The sequence below is a fragment of the Gavia stellata genome, chromosome 4, assembly GCF_030936135.1.
Source record: "Gavia stellata isolate bGavSte3 chromosome 4, bGavSte3.hap2, whole genome shotgun sequence".
In the NCBI taxonomy this organism is placed as follows: Eukaryota; Metazoa; Chordata; class Aves; order Gaviiformes; family Gaviidae; genus Gavia; species Gavia stellata.
Window position 1 is genome coordinate 52,038,646 of NC_082597.1, and position 26,941 is coordinate 52,065,586.

The 26,941-nt window shown below is 40.9% G+C and overlaps 1 protein-coding gene across 1 annotated transcript in view; it reads left to right on the forward strand.

Moving 5' to 3' along the window:
- The first annotated feature begins 3,964 nt into the window (after nucleotides 1-3,964).
- Nucleotides 3,965-26,941, forward strand: part of ELK3 (ETS transcription factor ELK3) — a 40,058-nt gene continuing 17,081 nt past the window's right edge. The window contains exons 1-2 of the mRNA XM_059816432.1: nucleotides 3,965-4,254; nucleotides 21,143-21,351. Of these exons, the coding sequence (XP_059672415.1) occupies nucleotides 21,145-21,351 (207 nt within the window). The 5' untranslated portion in view covers nucleotides 3,965-4,254; nucleotides 21,143-21,144. The remainder of the gene's footprint in view (nucleotides 4,255-21,142; nucleotides 21,352-26,941) is intronic.

The window sequence follows — 26,941 nt, forward strand, 5'->3', positions numbered from 1 at the left end:
TGATGATGACATACAATTGTTTTTCCCCCTAATCTGACCCAACTTCGAACAAGAGGTTTCTCAAGAGTGAACACAGTTCTGTTGATGTCTGCTATCCAAAACCTTTCTTAAAGCTCACAATCTTACTCTAGATAGCTCAGCAAAAAGCCCAGGAAGAAATAATGCTTGCTGGGGAACAATGTGCAGTCCAGTCTCTTGAGTTTCCATGGGTTTAGAGTCAACGTTACACCCTGGAGGTAAGACTGTACAGTACTGCAGACAGCACTTTTCTTGCCAGTGAAGCTGCCTGTGAGATGAGATAAAACTGAGGACCTGACCACTTTGTGAGTGTTATGGATCCCCCGGGACTTTTTGCAATAATGAAGCTGTTGGCTCTGAAGCCCGTGTTTGTCCAGCTACAGGAAAGTGTGAAAGAGAAAAGCCAAACCTGCTAGAGGAACATTCATCAATATTGATGCAACATTTGCAAGGCATTTAAATAGTATGTTGTGAAGAGCAACCAAGAGTCCTACATGAATTAGGCTGTCATTCCAACTCAGGTAATTAGTTTCTATATACCCACTTTGCAAAATCCCTTGGAAATCCCCCTGTAACCTGGCAGGTGGTTATTCAAGCTAGAATTACTAGAAAATAAGAGAGAAGAATGGTTACGAGTGATTCTCCCACAGAACCTATTGTGTTAGTTGTCATAAAGGCAGACACAAATTTGAAGCCTCTTCTCTACAGAGCCTGTCATCTAGAAAGAAATACAAAATGTTTAGAGAGGGTGAAACAATGTATACATTCATTAAATATATTAGCAATTAAAATATTAGATGAAACGACACTTAATTTAGAACTGCTTTCAACTTTGTTCTTGATAATTACACATGATTATAAGCATCTATGTACATTTAAGGAAAATAGTGTACTGCAAAGTGACATTACAATTATTTAATTTAATTTAATAATGTAATTACAGTGGGACTCAAGGCTCGGAGTGAAATTACACTAAAACCTAGACCAACACAGACATGAGCCTCAGCCTGAACAGCTTAAACAGAGATCTGGAGGACAGAAAATCTACCTTTATTTTTTTGTTTCCTTCTTTTAGATAGGTTAATTACAGTAGCACATGAGATTTATGAACAGTTTAAAAATATGGTAGAAACAATCTGAAAGGACAGACAAAGCCTGGTTTCTTAATTGATGTAATCTAATAAAAATGAGGCAGAATTATAGTCTGTATACTTAGGAATGCTTTGGGGCAATGTTTTCAACTGAAGGACAGGTTTATAAATAATGGGCTTTTTTACAAACTGCACTATCCCTGGATAAACAGGACACAGAGACATCCTGGGTGCATATGCTTGTTCAAGGATCGCCTGAACCCATCAGATTAGCACTTTCCGCAGCGGTCACCTGCCTTACTGGTTGAAGGGGAGCTGTCTCTAGTTACTCTTAGTCCTTTATGAGTGCAACAGATGTTGTCTGGACCAACCCTGAGCAAGGAACAACAATTTCCAAAGCTAAAATCCCAAATCTTCACAGCTTAAGGACAAGACTCAGGCTTTATAATTAACACTTGTAATGATAATACGTGCTGATGAATGGGTGTGAATCGAGACACAGAAGTTGACTACTGACTCTACTAAAAACATAACTAACATTTTTATGACTACATTAACAAACAAGTTTTCAGAGCGGAATTGCTTTTGCAGAAGAAAAAGGCTCCTCCACAATACAAACCTGCAATTTTCCTCGTTCATCATCTTGTATTTTTGCATCAGATAATCCTTAAGTCTAGATTAATTTAGCCAGGCAGATATCGGAGGTGAGAGAGTTTTGGCAACCATTCTGTAAAGCACAGTGTTTTTATCAAGCACATAGACGCAGCTTCCAAAAATATTTTCCCAATGACATCCATAGCGCTAGAATCAGTAGCCCTGGCCAAAAGCTCCCATTTTCTTCCACTTCCAGCAGCTCTTTCTGAATTCCTCGTGATTCCAACATATCCTGATGGCTTTATTCTATTAAACAAGTTCTGCACTTTCTTCTCCAGCATCCGTAGGGTAATATGAAGAGCTGTCATACAGTGGCCATCCAACCTCCAGCATGGCAGCTTTATTTAGGTTTCTACATCACTATCTAGACAAAAAAAGGACTGGTGCTGTAAAAAAAAGTCTAGTACTGTCAACCAAGTTACAGCATAATAAATATAAGAAACATTTTAACTTTAAAACATTTTTTTTAAAGACATAGTGTGTTATTTACTTTTGGTAAAAGAAAAGAAGTTGTATGGGTTTTAAGAGTTTGTTCTCTCAGATCTCCAAACCAATAACCGATGAAGGCAACTCTGGAACATCTCTGCTTCATCTCCTGCTCACAAAATCAATGAAAGATAAATGCAGAAGATGAATGCTGGTACCCCCAGCTGTCAGTCCGACATTGCATACTGGTACCATAAAAGCGTCTCTGGGTGCCCTGGTTTTGCAAAACTGGGTCTTCAGTTGTAGTTCCCAAACAAAGATTGATTCCTGCATGCTAATGATGAACTAATGCTTCAGCAAGGACTTCATCCACTGCACATTTTAATCTAGGAAATATACTATCTCAAGTTAAACGTTTTAATGCTTCTTCATTTGGGAAACACAAAATGAGGATTTAGCAGACCTCACATCTGTATTCTGAAATTCAGAATTACTTCTAAAAGGAAATTATTTAAGGAAAATAACAAAGTTACATAATTTGGTGTGCCAGTACTGTGTTATTCTTGCTCCCCCATGGCATGTTAGAAGACGAGAAGGAAGAAACCTGACAGACTTCCACAAGAGACTAGCAAATTTGCTCACTGCCAGCTGTTTGGATGCTATTGACTAATGCTTAGTGGCCAACTGTGACGATCTTTTTAATTCCGTCAAAGCATACTTTTGTTCCCAGTGACATTGTAAGCAACAACCCAACAGAGTGATAAAAAATAATCATAGCTTCTGTGTCATTGCACGTCAAGAACATTCTGAATTGCAGTTATTGTGCTGGAATGATAAATCTTGTGACTGTTAAAAGAAATAGCAGCGCAGTATTGATTTTAAAGTATTGTGCATTGAACATCACTGATGCACTGGGCAGACAGAAGATAATGTCGCTTGCTCTGAGAATTTCCAAATAAAGTTAGAAATAGACAGTACAGTGGAGGTATTTGAGACACAAGAAAAGACTTAAAGGATGTAAACTCAAAATACTGGAAACGTGTCGCTTGTAGGAGGTCCAAACCAACAGTTTAGACCTGAGGTCTACAGCTTGAGGGTCAAAACTTAAAACCCAATCAGCAAACTGCCACTGGTCTGTCTCTGAGATATGATCCGGAGCTGGACGACCCAGCTCAGATTTGATGACTTGAGTGCCCCTTGGCTTTTAAGATGTCATTTCCCTCTATTTATGTTGTTGTGCCATGTTGTGCCATTTCTGTATTTTGCTATCTATGCGAGGTGCAGCTCGGGAAGGCGGCCAGTGCATCTAGCGAACTACTGCACACCACCAACCCCTCAACCTTCACCGACCCGAGGCAGAGGTGCCCAAACGCTTCACTCTACCGCGACCTGAGCCCCCAGTTTGGTGGGACAAGGACGGCCGCCTCTCCCAGGGCCAGTGCCTCGCCGAGGCCCCTCGTGATGCTCCGGGAGGACGAAGCACCGCTCGTAAGCGCTTCTTAAGTATCTCTCGGCTGTCACCCGGGGAAAAGCGGGTCTGTTTTTAACAAGCCACCTCAGCCGGAGGGTGGCCGGGTGCCGCCGGTGGGCCAAGCGCTGGGTTGCCGGGAGGCTCCTCCCCAGGGGTGTAGCACAGGAAGAGGTGGAGGTCGGGGGAGCCGGCGGAGCTCCCTGCGAGCCTGTGGAGTTACCGTTACCCATTTTACTATGTGTGTGTCTTATATTACAGCCATGCTGCACATCAGTGGCCAGAGCGAGGGGAGAGGGGAGGAAAAGCCTGTTTACACAGACTGCAAACCGCCTGGGGAATAATGCAGGAAAGGAAGTGAGCCGGCTCTCTGTCTGACTGCTCTGACTTCCTGCTCGCTCTCTCACACGGGCACACACACACACACACACCCCCCCCGGCCGAAAAAAAAAAGGAAAAAAAAGGGGGAAAAAATCAGGATCTCATTACAAGAGCAACAGAGCGTTTGCAGAAGACTGTCAGCATGGAGAAGCAGGGGATTTTACCCAGCTCCCTCTAAACTACCAGGAGAGAGAGGAAAAGTCCCTCAGGCTCTGGGTAGGTACAAGTGCTGCTGCGCCTGCCCCGACTCCTGCAAAGTTTCGGGGGGCTTCGGGGAGGGGAAGGGGAGGCCGGCGGCTGCTGTGGAGGGCTGCGGGGGCCCGCGCCCCCCTCGCTGGTGGGTCAACGGGGGGAACACCGCGGGGCAAACCGCGGGCTGGGGGTGAGGAGCGCCGGGGGGGCTGCGCGGGGAGGAGGGCTCGGAGCCCCACGCGGGGCCGGGGGGCCCGGGGGTCCTGCCCCCGGGCCGGGCCCGGCCGGCGCGGCGGTAACGAGGGCAGGGGCCGGCGGTTGGAGGGCGCGGGGCTCGCGCCGCCTCAGGGGGCCCCCCGCCCGGGTCGAGGGCTGCCCCGGGGCCCCCGCCGCTCCCCGGGAGCCGCGGGTGTAGGTGAGGGAACGGAGCGTCTGAGGGGGGCGGCCGGTCGGCCGCGGGGGAAGGGGCCGGGGTGTGAGGAGAGGCAGGGCCGGGAGGGGGGCGCTGCCTGACAGGGCGCAGCGTGTCGGGGGGAGCCCTGGGACCCCTCGCCGCCCCGCAGCCCCCTCGGCGGTGCTGGGTCGTATCCTGCCTCCTTTCCCCGGCCGTGTCCGGCCGCCGGGGCCGCGCGCGGGCCTGCCCCGTGCGGGCAGCATCATGATAACGGCGTTTGGGGCGGCGGGGCCGCCCGGGTGCCTGTCAGGGCGGCGGGGGGCGCCGCGGGGTCCCCGGCGCCGCTGCGAGGCCGAGCGGGGCTGGGGCGGGGGGGAGGGAAGGCTCCTGCAGAAACTGCAGAAGGGGCTTTAAAAAAGAAAAAAAAAAAAGTGTCGGGAGAGTTTCTGGCTTGTCTGGAAACAGCAAGACTAATTGCCATGCGCTTCCGGTTTGAAACTGGCAGCAGACAACATCTTGAAAATGAGTCACTGCAGCTCACAAAGAAACTCTGTGGTTTTCTCCCTCTCAGGTTTATATATTTGCTCCTTTTTACAGTTTCCTTTGTAGTCTTCTGCGTTCTCCCCGGCTCTCCACCTCCCTCCTTTTCTTAGCCACCTCCTGCCCCAAGACCCCGTGGCCGAGGTGGATAGTTTCCACAACCAACCGAAAAAACACTAAAAATGTTTGTAAGGGAAGGGGGGGGGGGAAGGAGAGAGAGAGAAAGGGAGAGAAAGTGGAGAGTTGTTTTTGGATCTGGCTTTGCTGAAGGTTAGAGGGACTCTGATGCTGCAGGGGGAAAAAGTTCCCTGAATTTTCCACTGGCTGCAGGAAGAGAGCCCATTTAGTCATGGCTAAGTAATGTCTGCACACACACCAACTAATCTCATTAGGAGTTTCCGTTCTCTAACACAGGAGGGTTTTGTGAAGCCCTGTCAGCCCTTCTAACATTGCAGCTGAAAGGGAGACAACTTACATCTTTATTTACTTAGAGGTGTAGTGCTGAGACAAGTTTATACAATGCAGCATCTTTTCGGTCATGAGGACTCCAACTTCAAAAGTCAATAGTTTTATTTAATTTCAAGCGGAAAGTCATGGTTCATCTCATATTTTGCTCATACAGACTTCTCGATTATTTCAGATTAAATGTAATTTATGCATAAATAGTTTTGTAGGGTGAAGTTAAGAAATGGGGTACACAGAGGGCTGTGTTATGATAAGCATGTTCAGTGCATCTGTGACAATTGTATGTAATTGCATGATTGAAAGACTCTTGTGCAAGATACTGAGGTGACGGGCATGTTTGAAAGGTATATTCACTACATAACCTTACTGTATCGGTGCTTTACATATTTAATTTCCAAGTGATATTTAGTTTGTACATACCACTTGACCTAGTGGTTTATGTAATTATTTCATGATGATTTATTTTAATAGTGGTCATGAAAAAAGTCTGTGTTCAGAATTAGAAAGATTTTTTTGCCATGCCTCACTGATCTTTAATTTAAAATAGAAGTTAACAACTTTTTGCAAAAATAGTCTGGAGCAAACAAAGAAAATGGAGTCTTGCTTGCAAGTGGGTTTTAACTTAAATGTCAAAAATGTGAATAAAATTGCATATAATAGGAAATAACACATAGCTACTTACTTGAATTATCATGTGATAGCATTAAATTAGCAAATACTGTGCAAAAAAGTAGTACTTGGATGGAGGACTAATTTCAGTATACCACGTGTTTACCTTTGAGGATCTTCAGTGTTTCCTGTACTTCCTATGTCCAAGCTGCACAGAAAAGTTCTTCATTAACGTCACGTTACAGAGGACTTTTATTAGTGGATTAGTGACACAATCTCCTGACACAGATGCCTCTTGATTTCCTAGTTGGGCAGAAAAGAATTTTTAGAATAGTACGTAAACCAGAAAATGCCTAATCTCTGTTTCAATCAAATGCGAGAGCTATTTTCCGGTTTTGGAGTTTTATTTCTTCTGTAAAATTCTAAATTTTAGAGAGAGAGATGCATTACCGGGCATGATGTTCAAAAATCTGTTGAATATGTTATGGGACAGTTAATGTGGCATACAACACCAAAACTCTTACTGAAGAGTGTTCTCTAGCTCTTGTTATCGCTCTTTGAAATATGGACATTAAATTGTCCACTTATTGCATTAAGTACTGCTGGAATTTCAGCGTGCCGTCTGCTGAATCAGTGTAGATGAAGCACACACATTCATACATATAGATATATATATATGCAGTCTATCTACACTCTATACATTTCATATATTGTATTCACTCAATATGAGTAAAAACATCTTGATGTCCTCATAGAAAAACAGATGTAGTAGTAGTAGTAGTGTGTATTCTGTGTGTTCTGTGTATTTGAAAGAGTGAATGAGAAGTAATCCATAGATGTCTTAGAAATACAACAGTTCTGTTTGGAACAGAAAAAAAATCCAAATACCAAATAATGCATGATGGTTTCCACTCAAATAATAAAGATGTCTTAAAGGTGTTTTCACTGTAAGTATGATTTTATTATTTACCTGTTTTAATTTATGAAATAAAAATGTGTGAGAAGAAATCATACTATGTACTAAGGGGTGAAATATTACCATAATGGCTTATATCTTGATTTTCCAAATCACCTCCATGAGTTGTTCCTGAAAAGAAAAAAACTACAGGCTTATATCCTTTTTGATACCACCAACTCCACCTAGATGCAACAGCTGAAATAAGCAACACAATCTCAGGGGGAGAAACTCAGCTACAGCCTTCCTTGTAACTGTGTTTATGAACCACTACGCACATGGATGCTTTCATAGGTAGAAACAAAAATCTACTTTGTTTTATTCATTAGCAGTTCTCACTGCTTACTGATTCACAGCGGTTCTTTGCTCCTCTTACTTAATGTTATTTCATTAAACTTAAATCATGAAAACAAATCAAGTATCTCACTCCAAAGACTTAAGTATTCCCCTTTGCTGTGCATGAAGTCCAATTATGTAAACTTTACCTTCTCACACAGCACAGAATGAAAGTAATTTTGCAGGTTGACCAAGGTGCACGGAGCTTGTTGCTTGCTCTGAGGGTCATATGTTTACATGTAGGAAGACAGGTGTATATATAATACTTACGGACATGGAGGTCCATCGGCTGTTATAGAAAATAGAAAACTTTGCCTTGGGAATGCAATCACGTGACCACATGTTACTTCAAAAAATCAAAGAAAAGAAATAAATGCCGAAATAAAAAGTCATTTGGCTACTAAAGGTAAGGGAGAATGGGGTAAGGCTGCAAGAACCAGCATGCAGTTATTTGTGATGCATGCATTTATAAAAAGTTATTTTAGCTGGTTTATCTTGGTGACATCATATAAAATTTGTACGCTCATGTAGTTACAGTTATATCTGTGAGTGGTTCTCTGTCATAGTACTAAATAATCTAAGATAGCAAAGAACTGATGAATTAGCTAGTACTTTCCACAAGGATATGGCAGGTTGGACTCACTTGTGCAATTCGGACTATTTATCAGTCCATGGTTTTCTTCTGGTGGCTGTGGCTCCCATGTGCAGCATGCCTGGATGCTGCTGCTTGAATCCATCTTGGAGCTGTGACACTGATTATAGGACACTGTTAGCCTGGGCCACTTTTAAAGAGTGCTGTTGGTTTTGAGCTGCTGTGTTATCTTTTATAACCACACCCAATGGTTCATGCAACAGGCTGTAACTTACGGGCCTTTGATAGTCATGTTGCGCTGTGTATTCTTGGGTTGATTCACTATGGCTTTCTCCTCAGTGTTTCCCACAATAGGGAATCTCACAGTCTTGATTCTTTAGACAGATGTTTACTTCATCTGTGGCTTGTTAAATGAATCAACTAATATTCTGGAGGCTGTTGAGAGCTTTTGTAAGACTGAATATGTCTGTTCTCATGTTGAAATATTTTGTTGAATAATGAATGATTAAAGAATTAGTCATGATTTTGAGGAGAATGTCAAGGTGTAGGTACAGGAAGTCCAGCTCACTGTACTGCAAAATACAAGGATGCATGTATGGAAAGAAAGCAGATGAAGCACAAAGTACACCTTATCTGTGCGCTCCACAAAAAGAAAATGCATCTTTGTCTTTAAAACTTTCTTTAACTCGTTGTGATTTTATATGCCAGTAATTATATCAGAATTCAAATTGTTAAGGGTTTGCTGTTGAGTGGATTTTAATTCAAAAGCTCTCTGAAGGACACTTGCTGCTTTTCTAAAAGCAAAAACTAAAGAAAATACCTGCCATAAGCATTGATATGAAAGTATCACTAAGGCACTACCTGCCAGCTAATTCAATGCCAATTAATAACTGTATAGTCATTCTGCATTTTTGATTTTATATGAATACTGTGGTGGTTTTTTGCAGTGCCAAAAAGTACCCTGGAATTGTTGATCTGCTCGATCAGTGTAATTCATGGTCAGTATTTCACAGTCTACTGAATAATTAAATATTTAAGTAATTATTTTAAAGTTGTATTACAGTTAAGAACATTGGAGGCCAAATTTTGCCATGCCCTAAGCAGATACAACTCAGCTGAAAATTATACTTTTTTAGTTCTACGGAGTTACAGTTACCAACACCACGCCTGATTTTGGCCTGCTTGCTTAAGTAGCGTTGCTGTGAGTATCTAGAGCAGTGGGTTTTGTCTTTTTGTATCTGTGGATCCGTAATTATTTTTGATCAGTTGTGCAGATGCCTGTGTTGCAGTTGAGCCTACTGTAGTAGTACTGTGGTACTTCTGCCTCTCCTTCAGGAGGAATCCATTGGCTCCTGCATACATGGGCCACATGTTGAAAACTGCTCACCTGTATGATGACACCTATGAACTTTTAAGATAAATATCAATGAACTATGTAAATAAAGGTTTCTACAGACTATACCATGTGCTCTGTCTACATCTGAGCAGTTAGATTCAGCTCAGGGTCTTCAGGAGAAGAATTTCTGTAGGAAGCCACAAACTTACTTTGTTTTGATCTTTTAAAGCACTTAGGCATATATTTATTTTTGAGTGTGTCAGCACTTCTGTTAATGCACTGAGACTAACTGCATGTTGCAAACATTTAAATGCTAGCTTAGGCCTTGAATGTAACTAAGGCATTGGAATAGCTTTTGCTTGCTCTGTGCAAGTATCCTCCTAGTCTTCCATAGCTTTGCTTTAAATTTTGCAGTGTCAGGATGTACTGAATGTGTGAGGGATACTGCCCATTCTGTGGCTTCCCCCAGACCCATTTCAGAGAGTCATTTCAATCCTGTCTGTGTCTCTGCTTGCCAATTTACTACTCAATGTTTGAAGATTGAGAATATAGCTTGCATAATCTTTGCAAGCACCGATTACTACATGTTAACGTATTTTGGCTCTCATGCAAACAACCCTGTCTTAGTTTCTTCAGCTTTAAAGTATACAATTTTTTTACCTTGTGGATCCTAACTTGAAGATCATTTGAAGGTACTAGGAGAGCAAAACTTATATCTTACACATTGTCTTTTAGTTTTAGCTGTTGTTAAATTATGTAATGAATAATTTGGTTGTAATTTTTATTATTCTTACCAATCATTCAAAATTGGCAAAAGATTTTTATGCACTAAGTATTAAATCCTCTTAAGACAATTTTACAAGATGGGTCTTTCTTGAAAATAGTAGCTAACGAGCAAAATACCCTTTCACAGTTGCACAAAAAAGAGTGGATTATATACTGCATCTAAATAATCTAAATGTTTTTAATCAAATGTCCTCCTATAAGTTTCCCATCCTCATTTTGCAAAACAGCTGACAGTTCATCTGGAAAACAGATTTCTGTTATGCATCCATTTGCCTCTAATGTGGTGACAGCACCTCTTTACTGTATCTCTGTATATTTCTTCATCTCTCTTATTTTTTTTAATATGAAGAAAATTGATCAGATGTATTTCAGTTGAAGCTTTTTGGGAAGGATGCTAATGAGTGGTGTTGTTTTTAAATGTTTATATTGTGGTAATGTTGAGTGGCCTCTGTTGTATCAAGTCACAATACAGCACAAACAGAAAGTTTATGGACTCAAGTACCACTATTATCTCTTCCCAGCAATTAACAGTAATTCATGAGAAGAAGCAATCTTTAAAAAGCATTTAGAAAGTAAGAACAAATTCCTACTGCGGCTCTGTTAGCAAAATCTGGAGAAAGTTGACTACCTTCAGAGAATTTCTTCCATGCTATACTAATATAGCTGAGATGGGAATGTGGGTTTAGATTCTAGATATAGACCTCTGTGAAGTCTGGTGACTCAGAGCAGACTCAGAGCAACTGGCATGTGTGGTTAGTTTAGCAAACTGCGAGCGTGGAATAGGGCTAGTATAGGAAGTATGACTGCAGCACTCCTGCATACTGCCGCTTCAGTACTGAAGCTCTGCAATGCAATTGCTGCCAAAACAGAGCAGTATCAAGGTTGGATTGATTCCCTGGGAGTAGGGTACAATAAAACTGACTGTGCAGTCTCATCCAAGTTGAGGAGAGGGGACAGAGTCTTTATGTTTTATTTAAACGTGGAATCTTATCCAGGATTCAGCGTAGAAATCAAAATAGCGGCTGTTAAGTATTCTGAGCAGCAGAGACATTAACAAACCAGTTGGTGTATTGATGTCACTTCTAAACATAGGCAATCTAGGCACTTTGTATACAGTAAAGTTTGCTGTGATCACTGAGATAGTGTCCCATTTGTCTCTCCTTCATAGCTCGCAGCAGCCATGGGAATTAGTTTAAGTACACAGGACAGAGACAATGCAGGAGAGTAACAACCAGATCTTCTGTTGGCTGAAATCTCTTGTATTTTATGATACATTCTGTTTGGTATTCCAGTGTTTAATGAACGATGTTAGGGGAAATGTGTAGGTGTGACCTTGAGGTCCTTGTTGGTGTAGTAGACAAGTCAACAATGTCAGAAGATAAGAATCTTTTGAATGGGTTTCAGTTTAGCTTAGCGCATGATAAACATGCATATCAGAACTTTGATTAGCACTGAGAAAGAGAATAGCAGATATGTGAGATTTTGACACGTAAGAGTGATTCTTAATTTAGGTTTTTACTATAAGACCAATGCATAATAGCATTTAAAGTGAAAAATACAGACCTTGACTAGTGCTGTGACTAGTTGCTTATTTTTTGTGACTGAGGAACTTAAGCCCTGGCTCGTGCTCAAAGAACTACTGCAATAGTGCTAACATTTTGGGAAGAAATTGTCCAGGTAAAATGTCTCTATATGTATGTAGGTTACCATCTGCTGAATTGTGTTATACCATTTTGAGTATAATGCTATGACTGACTCGCCTTGCAACGTGAGAATATACAGGTAAGCCTGTATATTATTTAATAGTTTAATGGCTTGTTTTGCTAATCCAGCAAATTCTGAAAATTCAGTGTGCATAGGAAGGCGACCTCTGACTGCCAGTGTAAGCTGCGATCACCTTGCTGTGCTTCAGGTCTCGCAGAAGTTGCCAGCCATCTCGGTTTGCCTGAACAGAACTCCCAGGACCGCATTTCCTGTCCTTTTGGCAGGTTCCTCTCTGCTCACAGTATTAAAAAGACCTGCTTGTTTATCTAAGTTTCTAGTCTGGGAAAAATTAGTCGAGAGGGGAAGATTAGTTTAAAAATCGGAATATGAAATGTATTAAAAGCAACATTTGAGATAGTTGATAGTATTGATACGCCATTTAAAATATTGGAGCCACTAGCATAAGTTACAAAGGATTCAGTCTGCTGTCACAAAATTGGAAATTTTAATACTTCAGTTTAAGAAGGGAGTACAGGTAAGGAAAAAGCATTTGCATTTGGGAGTAACCATTGCTTGATATGTCAAGTAAACTTTCAGAAAAAGCTACTGTTCCTGGAGGCTGTACCCTCTGCCCTCATTAGCTATTTTTTTGTTTTCGTGCATATTTTCTCTGAATTTACCAAAGGGACTATCGGAAATTTTATATAGGACAGTCAAATAATCATGATCTGTGTCCCACTGATGCCAACAAAAATGTAAGAGAAAATCATATGGGAAAAATAAACATATAGGTCTGGCTTTGAAAGCAGAAGTCCCTCGGACTGCAGTGTAGTGTATTGCCAGCATGCCACAGATGTGCACCACATGAGCAGACAGAAAGCAGTGTGAGGAGTCTGCATTCATTTTATGTCTGTCCCAAGGTGAACGGTTGGAGCCATTATAGATGTATGTAGTTTTGTTTACAGCTAGCTTTAGAAATAGTTGAGCAGGTTATTTTTTTTAAGTCTTTCACAGGGAGGCAACTAGCCATATTCCCTCCTGTTAAGGGCTTTTACTCCAGTTGGATTAAAACTGTTTCTTGAACTGCATCCTTATGGAGAATCTGAAAACACTCGTGTTTTAGGGGCAGTGTCATCACACCTCTGCTTGGCAGGCGACCAGTCCTTTGTTGTATTAATTTGGAGGTTGCAGAACTTTCTTCCTTTGGACATCTGTCTCAGCCTTTCCTCGACTTAGTTAAAAAAATTAAAAACTGCAAACGTTGTATTACGAAATGTACCTACTGAAGCATTGCTGGATATGTGCTTTCTTTTCTGTAGTGGAACTTGATGTTATCCTACAATATTTTGCTAGATCTTGCTGCTGTCTCTTTTGTGTTGCTGTTAACCACAGGAGTCTGTTTATTTTTTTAAAATGTGCTGGGCCAGAGCAGTGGGTATTCTTGCTTGAGAAGGAGACCTTGTAAATTATTACTGTAAATAATCTTTTAAATTAGAATAGAAAGTTAAGAGAAGACTATTATGCAGGAGTGGCAGGGTAGGCATACCTCATGTGACTCTGTTAAGTACATTGGCCAGCAAAACCCTCTGTGCTTTTTTGGCACATTCTTAAACCAGTCTGGGTTTGTGTGGCAGTATTACTGTAGGTTTGCAGCAAAACGGAACTTGTGTGCTGGGCACTCTGTAACTTTTTCTGATGTTTCCACTGGGTGGTGCTGCAGGAATTCCTTTTTTTTTTTTTTTTTTTTCACTTGAATCTGCATTTCCCAGAAAGACGCCTCTAAAATATAATAGGAGGAAGTCCTGATTTAGAAAGTTTTTGCAGTTTCAACACAATGGAAGAACTTGGAGGATGCTCTGGCAGGAAATGTCCTGGTTGCTGGATGTGGAAAAATTACCAGCATTCTGTATCATACAGTCAGTTCCCTAAAGTGCTCTGGGTATGGATTGCACCATTAGTTTGATTTATTACCTTTAACAGAGAAAGTTCTGCATCAAGTTAAAACAGGTATATTTACACACTTAGTTGAGAGCTTGTTTTTTCAAGGCCAATTAAATTAGCAGTAAGATCTCCTTTGATGAGTATTTGAAAACTTCCTGAGTAAACAAATTGATACTTGTTTTTCCTCCTTTCTGGCAGAATCACTAACTTTTCGCCAACCACATCCTATTTATCACTCTTGAAGCATCTCTGTTGTGAAATAAAGTGTGAGGAGTGACTCAGACTTTTGCCTTGTTCTTTCAAACGTTTCTGAGCAAATATTTGGGCATATTTGGCGGTTGTCTTTAACCTCTCATGATATACTCATTGTTATACAGAGGAATTTTCAGTGGAAAATGTTATAGCTGACTGATTTTTTGATTATTCTAGAAAAGCTTCTTGATCAGCACCTGTTTGCTTCTGTAATCAAATGCAAAACAAGTGTGCTTCAATTTTTTATAGAAACCAAAATGTAAAAGGGAGAGATCGGCCTAGAGGATTTGTAAGCTGTGCAACTTTCCATACAGACATTCACTTCAGAACAACGTTAAAAATGTATCTAGCTGAAACAGCTAGAGACTGCCTTAGTCCATATTTTTCTCTAAATATACTCTTTGATACTTGTCATTATGGAATGGAATTGTTTTTGGTAATTCCCAACAAAAGTTTTTTAAAACTCACATAACTGTTTATTTTATAAGTATTAATATACTTTAAAAATTAGTATGGTTTAGCAAAGTCTCAATTTCTAGTATTGAGAAATGATGGTTAAAAAAATAATGACAAAAGAGTCACGATCTTTCACATGTTATTGCAGCAGTCATCTCAAGGGTTAAAATGAACCTGAGACACTTAGAAAAACAAAACCAGAGCTGCTGTTACAAACTGGGACAGATGTAGGAGGCCAGGTTTCCTGTGGCCCATTTTCCAGTTTCCTGGCTGCAACCTGCAGAAATAAAGGAAGCCAAATGCTAACGTGAATGAGAAGCTAACAATGCCCCACGTCACGCTGCTCAGAGAAACGTGCTGTTGGCTAGAATTAGGATACAAAAGCAGTAAGTGGACGTACAAAAAATATACACACGTTTTCCAGAGTAGTTGAAAAGGAAAAAAAAGGCATCTGTTACAGAGAAATGCTGTATGCTTGCAAAAGCACACGCTTGCCTGTAAGGGAAATGTAAGTGGAGGTGTGCCTGCTGTGGTGGACCATACGAAAAGGAGCTGAATCTTTTGCAGCTGCTTTGGCTACAGAAGGAATCAGCAGTTTCTTCATACACTAAGGGAAATTAATTTCCCTGCCCTGACTCTGCTTCTTACTCCTTTTCATGGACATCTCTGATCACCATCTTTGTGTGACTACCTATAGTGCATAGTGCTGGCTAACACCTTTTATGTGTTCCTGATTTAATTGATCTCCAGCTGATTTTTTTTTCTGCCTCTGGACTCCCCAGTCTATTCCACTCAGCTGTCCCTCCTCTGCCCCAAGTCCCATGACCTGGTTTATAGCTCAGAGTCCCAGATGTTCCTCTGTGGACCCTCTAAAGCAACAAGGGGCTGGTTTTGATCCTAATGCCTGGAGGGATTCCTAGTTTTAGCCTTCAGAACTTGTTCATGTTGATTGTCCAGGACCAGCAGTATATCTCTTTATTGTAGAAAGGCTGTGGGGGAGCTAACATGGAGTGTGGAGAAAGAATCCAGGTAGGAACCATGGAGTATGTGGGAGAACGGTAGATAAGAACAGGGCTGTAACATAGTTGTATGGAAGCTAAGGACTTCTGCAGAGGTCCTGAATGCTACAGAGCTGCTTTCCAGCTTTCTGCCTTTTTCTTCTAGCTTTTCCTATGCAAGAGTCCTACAAAATTTAATGCCCCAAAGAGTATTCTACTTATCTCACAGTTCATATCATAAATCTTTTTGATACTGAGCTTTTTATTAAGCTAGCTTTGTCTCTGAGCCTCCTGGTTTTCTACTGCCTGGATTTAAGATGGCTTGCTTATTTGTTTTATTTTGCCCAGCAGGTTAATGACTTTTTGTTTGGACCTTAATGTCACTTTACTGACATTTTGTCATATGGAATTTCGTATATATTGTCTTGGTCAAAAAAAGGGGTAATGCAGCTCATCAGCATGTGTATTCATACGTGTTAACTGTTTCTAGTGTAACTTGCATCATGTTTCCATAATGCTTGCTGATGCTGGTGGAAGTCAGTCTCCATAGACTAAGGAGAGAGCCAGTGTTTGGCATTTGGGCCCCTCACCTAAGAGAGGAATTTGGACACCCCCTTTACAGGAAAATCATCTCTTGGATGGGATGCTTTGCCCTTTCTATTATTCTCTCCAGGGAGAGCTTACCGTGTTGACTTTGCTGCTGCTCCAAGTTTAGGCATTTCCGTTAGTCCCTTAATTTGGTTGAGATGAATAGGGGCAGTATTATCAGCACAGATACTCTTGAGTTGCCTCCTTCCCGCATCAGTCCTGAACTTAAAATTTGATGTGTGGAGATCACATTGTGTGTCACACTGATCATGCAGTTGGTAGGCTTGGGGGGGTGGGTGTGGGGGGGTGTGCGGGGGCACTTTTGAAAGAATGTAAATTGGTAATGCAGAGGGTGTTAGTGTGGTTACCTGTCACAGCTGCCTGAGAAATGGACTTTCAGAAAACTCGGTCCTGAAATATCTTTTTGCCATCTAGCACTGCATTTCCAAGTATAATTCTTTCTAGCGGTGCCCGTGATTATTTGCATCAGCGGTAGTGGAACTGATCACAAAGTAAAATTACTAGGCTATTTAGGTCAGGTCAGCCTAGCAAATTTTGTTTCATGGCTTAGGAAGTATCTTTGACTGTCAAATCCATTATATAAATGTTTAAAAATGGTAAGATGGCAAAACAACATGTGTTAATGATGAAAAAATTAATTGACTCTTTTGTCTTTATTAATTTTGATGAGGCTTTCCCTGATGCAGAATATATGTTTCCTACATAGGTTGCCTGTCTCAATCTGTACCACAGATGGATGTCACTATCTAAATAAGTGATTTTTTAAAACTATTTTTCTTCTGATCCATGTAATTCAATATGTGGTTCCGTGTATTATTTATTGCCCAGCATTCAAATCCTGTACTAAGCACAGAAGTAACAGGAATATTTATTATTACTATTTAATATTAATAGTTGAATGAAATGTGAAATATATGCCCTGTAGGAAGTGTCCACATCCTAACACCCAGTTCTGTCAAATTAAGGCAAGACACTGAATTCACTTTGAGTCAGTAAAAATTCAAAAGAATTAGAAAATATATAAATGAAGTACAATGTTTTCTGAAGATTTCTGACTCCTCCCAATCATAATTTATAATAATTTTTAATACAGGTAGCACCTTTTTTGTTAAATTACATGTCTTGTAATACATCAGTCATGTGATTCTTTTGCTCCACCACTCAAATGAGGGACAAGTTAAGGCTTAGTACACTGTGTGGCCATGTTGTCCTTCCGAGAGGATAGTTAATACTTCGTGGAACCCCAAAGTGGTGCCCATAGAGAAAGGCAGGTTAATATTTCTGTTGACCTGATTGGAATTTAAGTATTTTGGATCAGTTTAAAAATCCTGTCGCTGCAGGATCTCAGATTTTTTACTATTTCCCTGCAAATCACATTTTAGAGAATGGAAATGACATGCAAAGATTAATACCAGTTTACCGACTTCAAGGTATTTAAGATTTTACATCACCATATATGCTGAGCAGAAAACTTCTGTTAAAGGTAGTTACAGCTGTGAATATTCAGTGCAAATCAGACCTGAATGTCTCAAGTTGGGTGCTTAGAAGAAAAGAACCATAGAATTGATCATCAGCTGGAAATGTGATTTGCATTATTTGCCTCCTGTAGGAATCATATACATGCAGTTGTTACACAAGCAATAAGGGAAGCTTTATACAGGAACTCAGTGGCAGATGGAGGGATGGAGTACAATGCAGCATTGAGCTGTTTTAGTCTCATTTCTGTATGGGCAGACTTGGTTCATATCCAGTAGAAGATTTATACACGTACCAATTAAGCACATCAGTGGTGAATTCTGAGGTGTGCAGGTCCTTTATAAAGCCTGTATCAGAGCTACGCAAGCTGATGGTAAGGCAAACAGGGTGGTGAGGAGCTGCCTAAATCTAATCCCACTACAGCCATCTGCCCTGAATCCAGCACCTGAAGTGCCCCCCAGAGATTATGTGTGCATCTCAGCTGGTTGAAGAACTGATCACTAAGAACTGAACCACTTTGAAAAAGGTGACAGTAACCTTTTATATAATAACCTGATGGAAGTCACCTCTCCTTAGTCACCAGGACAGGTAGCGTGGAGTGGGTACTCCTGTAGGATGTTCTCACCCAGACTTGCACTGTTTATGTGTTTCACATCACACCTGTGGCTGAGTCACCATGAGGCCCATGCTCAGTACGTAAAATGGAATCCAAAACTGTATACATTTTACAAATGATAAGCACCAGAAAACAGGTTCATAATGGAAAGTGTCGTGCAACGTTAGCTGTAGGTTACCCTGTGAGTGTTCTTGGGCAGAGGTGAATGAGGATGGAGGAGACCATGGCAAAATGTGCTTCACCGTGGGTTCAGTTCCACCTAAACTCTCTGAAGAGGCACGATTGCTGATGATCTGAAGGAAGATGCAGTTATCTCATCCAGACCTTAAATTACACCTCTGACGTATTGCACTGTTTTGGCTAATGGCATGGTGGTGGAGTTTGTATTGGTGCTTCTATAACTCTCTTCCATCTTTAATTTCCTCAGCTGAAGTTCTACTGACAGGTCTTTATAGTGTGGGACACCTCTACACATTTTAATAGTGTTTTGAAAAAAGTTATTTATAGGTTACTTCTAATTTTCCAGAGAAAAAAAACCTTCTGTTTGTGATTTCTTGTTAAGAAGATATGTACGATACAAGCTGAAATTGTGCAGAGTATCGCCGTATAATACGTGATGTACAGAAACTAAGATTACTTTAAAGTAAGATGGCTGTATATACCTACCCATGTTTAGTGAAGTAAGTTGCAAAATTTATAAATATTAATAAAAAGTGTGTATATATGATGCCAGATTAATAGGGATACTTTATTAGCTGTGATGTTATAGATAAATAATCTGTTAAAGATGTTAATACTTGCACAGATGGTGTAGTTTAAAGGAACTTTTAAAGACTGTAAAGCGAGTATGTAACTTTCAGGTATATTTAATTCTAGCTATACATTTTTTTCTTGCCTTACACTTTGTGGAAAAGGATTTGTATAAAGTGATAAAAATGCAATGAAGCAAACGCAAACCTTTGAAAGTGCCAAATCATCCATATAGGCAGTTCTGTTTCAAGGATACCTAACAGTCCTGGCCTTTGCCACCTCTTGAAGGTGCTATGTAGCTACTGCGTTACACAGCTGGGTGTCAGGGATAGGTATTTTTGTCCTTATCATTCAGACTGGATTCTCAGTTAATTAGAGAAACAAGGCTTTTGCAGGGATCATAAAACCATTGTTAATTCTGCGAACCCTTGTTTGGCCAGTATACTTAGAAATTACTTGGACCAAAATAGAGCTCCAAATTCTGTTTCTCTGTAAAACTATTGACAACATTCTCTAGTATCTTTAACTTGCTTTTGGACTAGTGAAGCTTATGCAATTTATTTTCCTTTGTACTAGTGACGCTTACGCAACACGATTTCCTTGGTGCTGGGGCAGACTGGACGAGGTGCACCTTCCCGCAGCCGCCGGCGGTACCGTTCCATGGGGTGGATGGTTAGAAACCTTGTGCCCTCTTGTGGTCAACGCGCCAAGGGAAACGTCAGGCACTGAACCTGGCGCCTTCTGGCCGTGTAGGCTATTAGGACGCGGACAGTAATATATTAGCACACAAAATGAGCAAGGAAGTTAAAAATCATCAGCTTGTTTCGATAAAGATAAGAATATCCATTGTTACATGTACAAAGATAAGTCAGGTAATCATTAGCCCCATTAGCACCATAGTCAGTTCACCCAGTAATGCCGGCATCTTTAAATCTGCGTTAGTTAGGCACAACATGTCCAAATTAAGTATCAGAAGAGGCCAAGAAAAAATGATTTGATACAGTGTTAACATGCTACGGCTGGCAATGTTGTTGAAAGTGGGGGAAAGTCTCATTTTGTAATTCCGTAGTTTAAAAGGTCAATTTTAACTACATCTTCATTACAATAATAAATGGTCTTCAGTGGTAAGTAAACCTCCTACATTTTAAGTTGTGTATATGCCTGTGCTGAGTTGTAATATAGTAATTCTGAAGTTTATCCTTCTGTTGCAGTGCCTGAAAAAAAGGTTTATTCTAGGGAGGGCTCAGTAGCACAGGCAGTTAGCAGAGAAAAAAATATTCAAACAAACTTTAGCAGAGAAAAAATATTCAAACAACCTTAGAAGTGAGACTCAGGCACTTTTAAAAGCATTCCTAGTTCTGTCATACATACGATAATGAAAGTAAAGATCCCTTTTAAAGGTTCAGGGTAACCATCACTTACTTTACTGTGCTTAAGTGTACTGAACTTTCAGAATTTCTGCAAAACAGATTAATATCTTTAGAGCTATTTGAATTGGCAAACAGAGGCAGCAAGAGCCATTTCAGGCCCTGGAAGAAATAATACACAAAGGCCGTATGATACCGGGAAGGCGGGTGTGTGTGGTGGGAGAGGGAAAGAGTGTGGTTTCTGGCCCCCTAACCAAAGGCAACTGCTCTGGTCTTCCCTTTTCCTTCCCTTCTTCACAGTGATATATCCAAATGAGTTCAGTATACTTCTCATGACAGTAAACAGCAGTTTTTCGGCTCGTTTCAGTGGATAGTTACATCAAGTCCTTTTTTCCCCCCCGATATGTTCCTTTTAAGGGTGTTTGCATACATTGGATTGAAGACACCAACTGGAGATGACCTTCTACCATGTGAACCATACGGGCAATACTTTTCTAAATACTTACTCTATATTATGTGTCCCTTCAGAAAATAGCAGTGGAAAAAATACTGGAACAGGAGTGCAAGACCTGTAGGTCTTGTGGATGTTTGGTTGTAAATGATATAGTAGCTTCCTTTGCTCAGTTATGTAGGATGACTTCTACACAGAGCTTATTACTGAAATGAGCATTGGGTGGAACACCTGCTCCCAAATGTTTTTCACATTGTTGCTCTCCTTTGTCCCTTGTAGGTATGGAGAGTGCAATCACACTGTGGCAGTTCCTTTTGCAGTTGCTGCTAGACCAGAAACATGAGCACCTGATTTGCTGGACGTCTAATGATGGCGAATTCAAGCTACTCAAGGCAGAAGAAGTGGCTAAGCTGTGGGGACTCAGAAAAAACAAAACTAATATGAATTATGACAAGCTGAGCCGAGCGCTCAGATACTATTATGACAAGGTAAATTTTGTTATTCTCATGCAGACTAAGCAAATAGAAACACTACCAATTAATATTTCACCTCTATGTGGAAGCTATTCAAAAGTTCCTCTAACTAGTTTTTACAACAGACAACAGTATTGAAGGCAATCACAGTGGAGGTAAGAGGGCAGCTAGAAGATGCACAGGAAAATACTGCACATCCCATTTCCTCAAGAGGGGAGGTTTTGACCTAGATTTACACTTACTGATGCTTTCATGTGTTTGTGCGTTTGGCTACCCAATATTTTCTGTAGCTTTTGACAACAATAAAATAACTGTTGATAACGGAGAACTGTTTGATTATTACAGCCTGCATAGGATCTTCTGGAATGCAGGGAGATGGTAGAAAGCAGTGATGCTGTGATGCAGCAGGCAGAGTGGCAGCTTTACCAGCAGGTATCATCATGTCAGAACAAGGAAAAGACAAACGAACAACACAACAGCATAGAGGGCGGGGTTGAGTTTTCACGGTTTTCATGGGACACATCTTTTGGAGTGTAGATCCTGTTGGCCAGTGTTTTAGCTAGTCTTGCCTGAGCTTTCTGGTAAATCTTTTCTACAATTCTATCGGGTCCTAATTTAATAGCTGGAAATATGATGCTGAAACACTTCTACAGTTACGACAGTGCAGTATTACCTCAGCAGGATCTCACTGTAACTATTGCTTTATTAATGCTCAGTGTTTCTAAGAGTTTGGAGATTTTCCACTATGTCATTTTAGGACAAAATCTGTGTTAGCTTCAACAGTAGTCTAGGTTATATGTTGCTATCATTTAATTAGCAGCAGTATATATGAGAGAGCACTAACGTGATGTCTTACTGGATGAAAGTGCAGAGTAAGAGTAGCAAACAGAGGGAAAAGCGGCTGGTCAGATGGTGGGTGTCAGAGCAGGGATATGTTTGGGTCTATTTGTCAAGGTAGTAGTCTCATGCTGTGCTCATCTCAGGTGAAGACTGTGTTTGCTGTAGAATGTTAAATTTACTGCCAATTGGGAACTTAACTTCTGGGTATCTCACGTCAAAATAGTGGAACGTGTGCTTTGGTAGGGGTTTCTTCATCCAATTTTTCTGCCCTTGCAAGACCTACTGAATTTTGCCTCTCCTTCATGGATACATTGTTGAGGTTTGATAAACCTAGTAAGACCCAAGGAGTGAGCACACTTTAGGCAGCAGCCTTATAACTGGCAAGCTGTGGTTATTTGCATGCTCTCAGAAGCTGGTTACGAGCAGATAGTGTAGGCATACACTTAGTGGAGAGCTGTTGGCTGTTGAGAACTCCACTTTCAACCTCTTTATTTAAAGCTGAAATCTGAAATATTAACATATTGAATATAGTAATCTGGAGTTACTTTGAGCACTCAATTTGCTGCTGATTTTCAGACATCGTGAGCATGCCCACAATCTAGAAGAGGTCAGTAGAGGTTACTGGTAGCTAGCACCTCTGAAAATAAAATTTCTGCAGTATAGTGGGAGTTCATAAGATCACTGTCACTCTCGTGAAACCATCCTTCACATTGACATGTAGTCCTTGGTCTTACTCTTTAACATGAAGCAAGGTGGCAACAGCACGACAGAGAATGCAAAAATGAGAACAGGGAGTAACCAGGATATGTATTAGATTGCTGTAACAGAAAGATATTTGAAGGGAATCTCTCAGATGTGTCAAGATACTAGAAGGAAAAAATTGTAGAACACAAATGCGGAGGTGCTAAAATATCTTGCGTACTCACCTTTCTCAGTTTCAGACTCCAGCAAATTCAAGGAGTTTCCAAATTGTTTCTCCAGCCTTTTTTGGATGGACATGATATTGTTTTTACTAATTAATATGAAATCTTTTCAGAATTAGTTCTTCTTAAATGGATATTTTTTTATAATATGCCTAAATTAATAGGTTTTACTATTTCCTATCTTCTTGAAAATTAAATATTAAAAAGAAGGACTGTTAGATTTTGTATATTAAAAAGGAAAACTTTATAGCCATGCTTAGTGGTCTGTTCTCATCTTGATTTTCAGAAAAGGCAGTGAGATGAGATTATACAGTGAGTAACACCAGCGCTCAGCACAGTTTTGGCATTCTTGCTGCCTGCATAAGGCAGAGGAATCTAGATATTGTTGCTGAACTGAGCTCAGAGTACTGTTGTCATGTTATTATCTGTAGTGCACTAATTCTTGAAGGGCACAGTGGGGCTGGGTGCTATGCAGCTAGTCTAACACAGCAATCAAAAAACATGTTGACTGCAAATTAACAGTGCAGAATTTAATGATCAGACTTTTCATTACTCACATTGGAATTTGGAAGGACTCCTGCAAGAACTTTTTAGCTTCAGATTTAAAGCTGTAAGTTCTGCAATGAAATGTTTTTAGTATTTTGTCCACTAGAAGTCAGATTTTTCCACTTAATGTGTTTCAAAGGTGGCCTGACTGAGAAGGCACAAAAGAATTCAGAGAGGACAGTGCAGCGGCTGTTCAAAGCAGTTGGTGTGATGAACTCCCCTTCACTAAGTGCTAAAAAGGCTTCTGCTAAGCATGGGGAAGCTCGCTTCATTATATGACTCCAGCCCCTCTGATTATAAACTTGACTGGGATCAATGGAGACAGAGTGCCTGCTGGTGAATGAACAGCATATCCAGGCAGAGCCCAAATACACAGTTAGTGGCTGAACAGACATTGCTTAAAAACAAGGGATGAGATATTTGTAGCACTTGTCCTTTGAGATCTCTCTGATCTCTTCAAATCAATGGAATATAATGGCTCCGTACTTCAGGCTCCCTTTCTTCTTTTATCCCTAACCTTTTTTTTTTTACCCTTGTACTGTTTTCAGTTGCGCCCCCACAGCACACACACACCTTTGTCATCTGTTTTGTCTCTGCTCACATGCTCACACAGCATGTGCCAGAAGAGTGACTATACAGTTTTTTCACCAGAGCTCTGGCTGAAGCGATTGCGTGCTATTCTTACAGCTGCTTTCTTGTACTGTGTGCTGTCTTCTGTCTGCAAATTTTATCTAGATGTGGAACAAGGATTTTGGCTGTTTTTCCAGGAGTTCTGCAGCCCAATGGAGGTAGTAGCTCCTAGATGGAAAGAAGGATAAGGTCTTTCTTCCTCATGTATTGTGATCAGGGTTTGAACCCCAAACCAAAACCACGGCTACTGCTATTTAAATTGAAGGAGTAACTCCTTTAGCAGAAAACAGCGGGAGCTTCTCACTCTCTGTGTGGGTATGGTGTGTTGTGTCCTGTTGGTTCCCAAGCAGTGGTGAAAGGCAGAGAGTGCAGAGGGACAGGGGAACTTGCTGCAGGTTTTGAAGTGTGAGAGATACTGGCATAAGATAGCAGATAATGAGTCCTAGTAGGCTGACAGGGAGTGCTCAGCAGTGGCTTCAGTCCTAAACACTTCCTCTGCCTTCAGTTCAGTCTATGCTGCATAGCACAGAAAGGGAAGAAGTCAAGGAGGGAAGGAAAGTCTCCTTGGCATTCTTTTCCTTCTGCAAAACAAAAGGGGAAGGGTTGGTGAGGTGAAAGACCCTCTCTCAGACTTTTGCACTCCTCTCCTCAGGACCATTCACCAATTTGTGGGATAAACCAAGAGCAGTCTAGACCCTGAGGTAGCCTTAGGGAGCCTTCTGAGATCCTTATCTCCTCCCTTGCTGTTGGGAGTGATGGATCGGTTGGCAGCTGGATTTGCTGGAGCAAATGGGATGCACTCTGAGCAAATGGGATAAACATTGTCCTGTAGGCTGGGGACTGGCAGCAGGAAAGGCAAGAGGCAGAACTCTGGACAAGACTTCGTTTGGGTTGTGGAATTATCAACAGGGAGTTCTCCCAGATGATCTGGCAGAATGTGAGTTTGAGGCAAAGGGCAGTGATTTTTTAGAAATTATGGTGGCACATGGGATGGGCCTTGCTTTCTTGGGCTGCCCTCTGCTGCTACTGCATACAGCTGACACTAACTGAGCTACAGCTTCATGGTTTGTCTTTGAAATTATTCACCGTGGAGAAATAAAAACTGATCACTGGATAAATGGAGGTTTATGAGCTCTGCCATTTTGCTTGGGGGGAGCACTGGCTTGTTAAAATTCATCATCTGATTCATCTGAATTTAAAAGTAAATTAATTCCAGTACTGGAGAAAAATAACACAATTAGGACAAGTTCCTTAGCCTGGCTTTGAAGGCAAGCATGACATGCTGTTGAGGCTGATGGCTAGATTTATGTTAAATTCACATATAAAGCACCCGAGGAAATGTAGAGTGTGACATGTCTTGATTGTAATTTGCTACCATGACTCTGGTTACTAAAGGTTTGTAGATAATCTGAAGACTTTCCATTTCCTGTTTCGTTTGTTACCCGAATTCCCCTCCCCCCTTTTATTTAATGCATTTCCCCTGTTGCCTCAACAGAGCAGCAGAACAGATGACAGATAGTGCTAACTTAACGAAAGGCATCCTGCACTCTCTCTGCCTACAGCTTGAGCAGCATGTCCATCATGTCACGTACTTCTGCCAGTCAGAAATGTCTTGTAATGCTTCCAGGCAAGGAAACCCTTCACATCTATTCCCATGCAGAGCACTTTAGCTTGATGTGTAGAAGTAAAATACCTTTATAAGTAGAATTAGTAGGTTTCTTTTTGTAGAAGTTGCCCAGTTACTTTGTTTTTCTGATAGCTGTAATGACAGATACTTTTTGGAAGTCTCTAGAGGTTTCAGGACTACTAAAGGTCCCCATGAATATTTCAAGATGACACCACAAGAGGGAAGCTAGTGAGTTTTCCCCATGAGGTTTTTTTGAGGGAAGTAGGGCGAATCCAGGAAATTACATGCAAATACTGACATCAATGGGATGTAACAGTTGTGGAAGTCAAGCCCTCAGAATTTAGGAAATGCAAGAATCACAGTTCCCTGGGTAACCTTAATGTTTGCATGAATTATGCGGCATCTTTAATTACACAGTCACATACTGTTGCGATGAGCAGCTATTCAATATTTTTGCATCCTCTCTGAACAGTATGTGGCCCCAGGCTTTACTCAGTGAGTGCTATTCAATCTGTCTTCTAAAGACAGAATAAATCATTTTAGTTTCAGTTAATGGCTGCCTGCTTGTTTAGATGGGTTGGCAATATGATGTATAGTATATAAATAATACAGGCTTCTTTGTGCTTGTTGCAGTGCAGGGGACAGCTTCTCAGCTGCTTTTAGGATTCAGAGGTGCCCATGGCATTCCCTCCCCTCCCATAGCAGGTCAGACCCAGTAGCCTGGTTACTAGTTCCTATTTTTAATGCCCAAGTGTGGGTGGCAGCATGGAAGAATTGTTTGGGGAAGATGGTCCCTTGCTTGGTCTGTTTACAGAACTTCAGGATACCAAGTGATAATGGAAACTATTATTTTACTTTTGGGAAGGTCTTCTCTTGCGTTACCTCAGGGGAAATAGAATATTACAATGAAACAATAATGATATGATGGTGCTCGAGTACCAGTTATACATTTTGTAGTGGTACAGGTAAGAGGTGTTATAAGGAAATATTTGAAGGAGCATTAGAAAATAGCTTTATAGAGAATTGGAGGGAGTTTCTT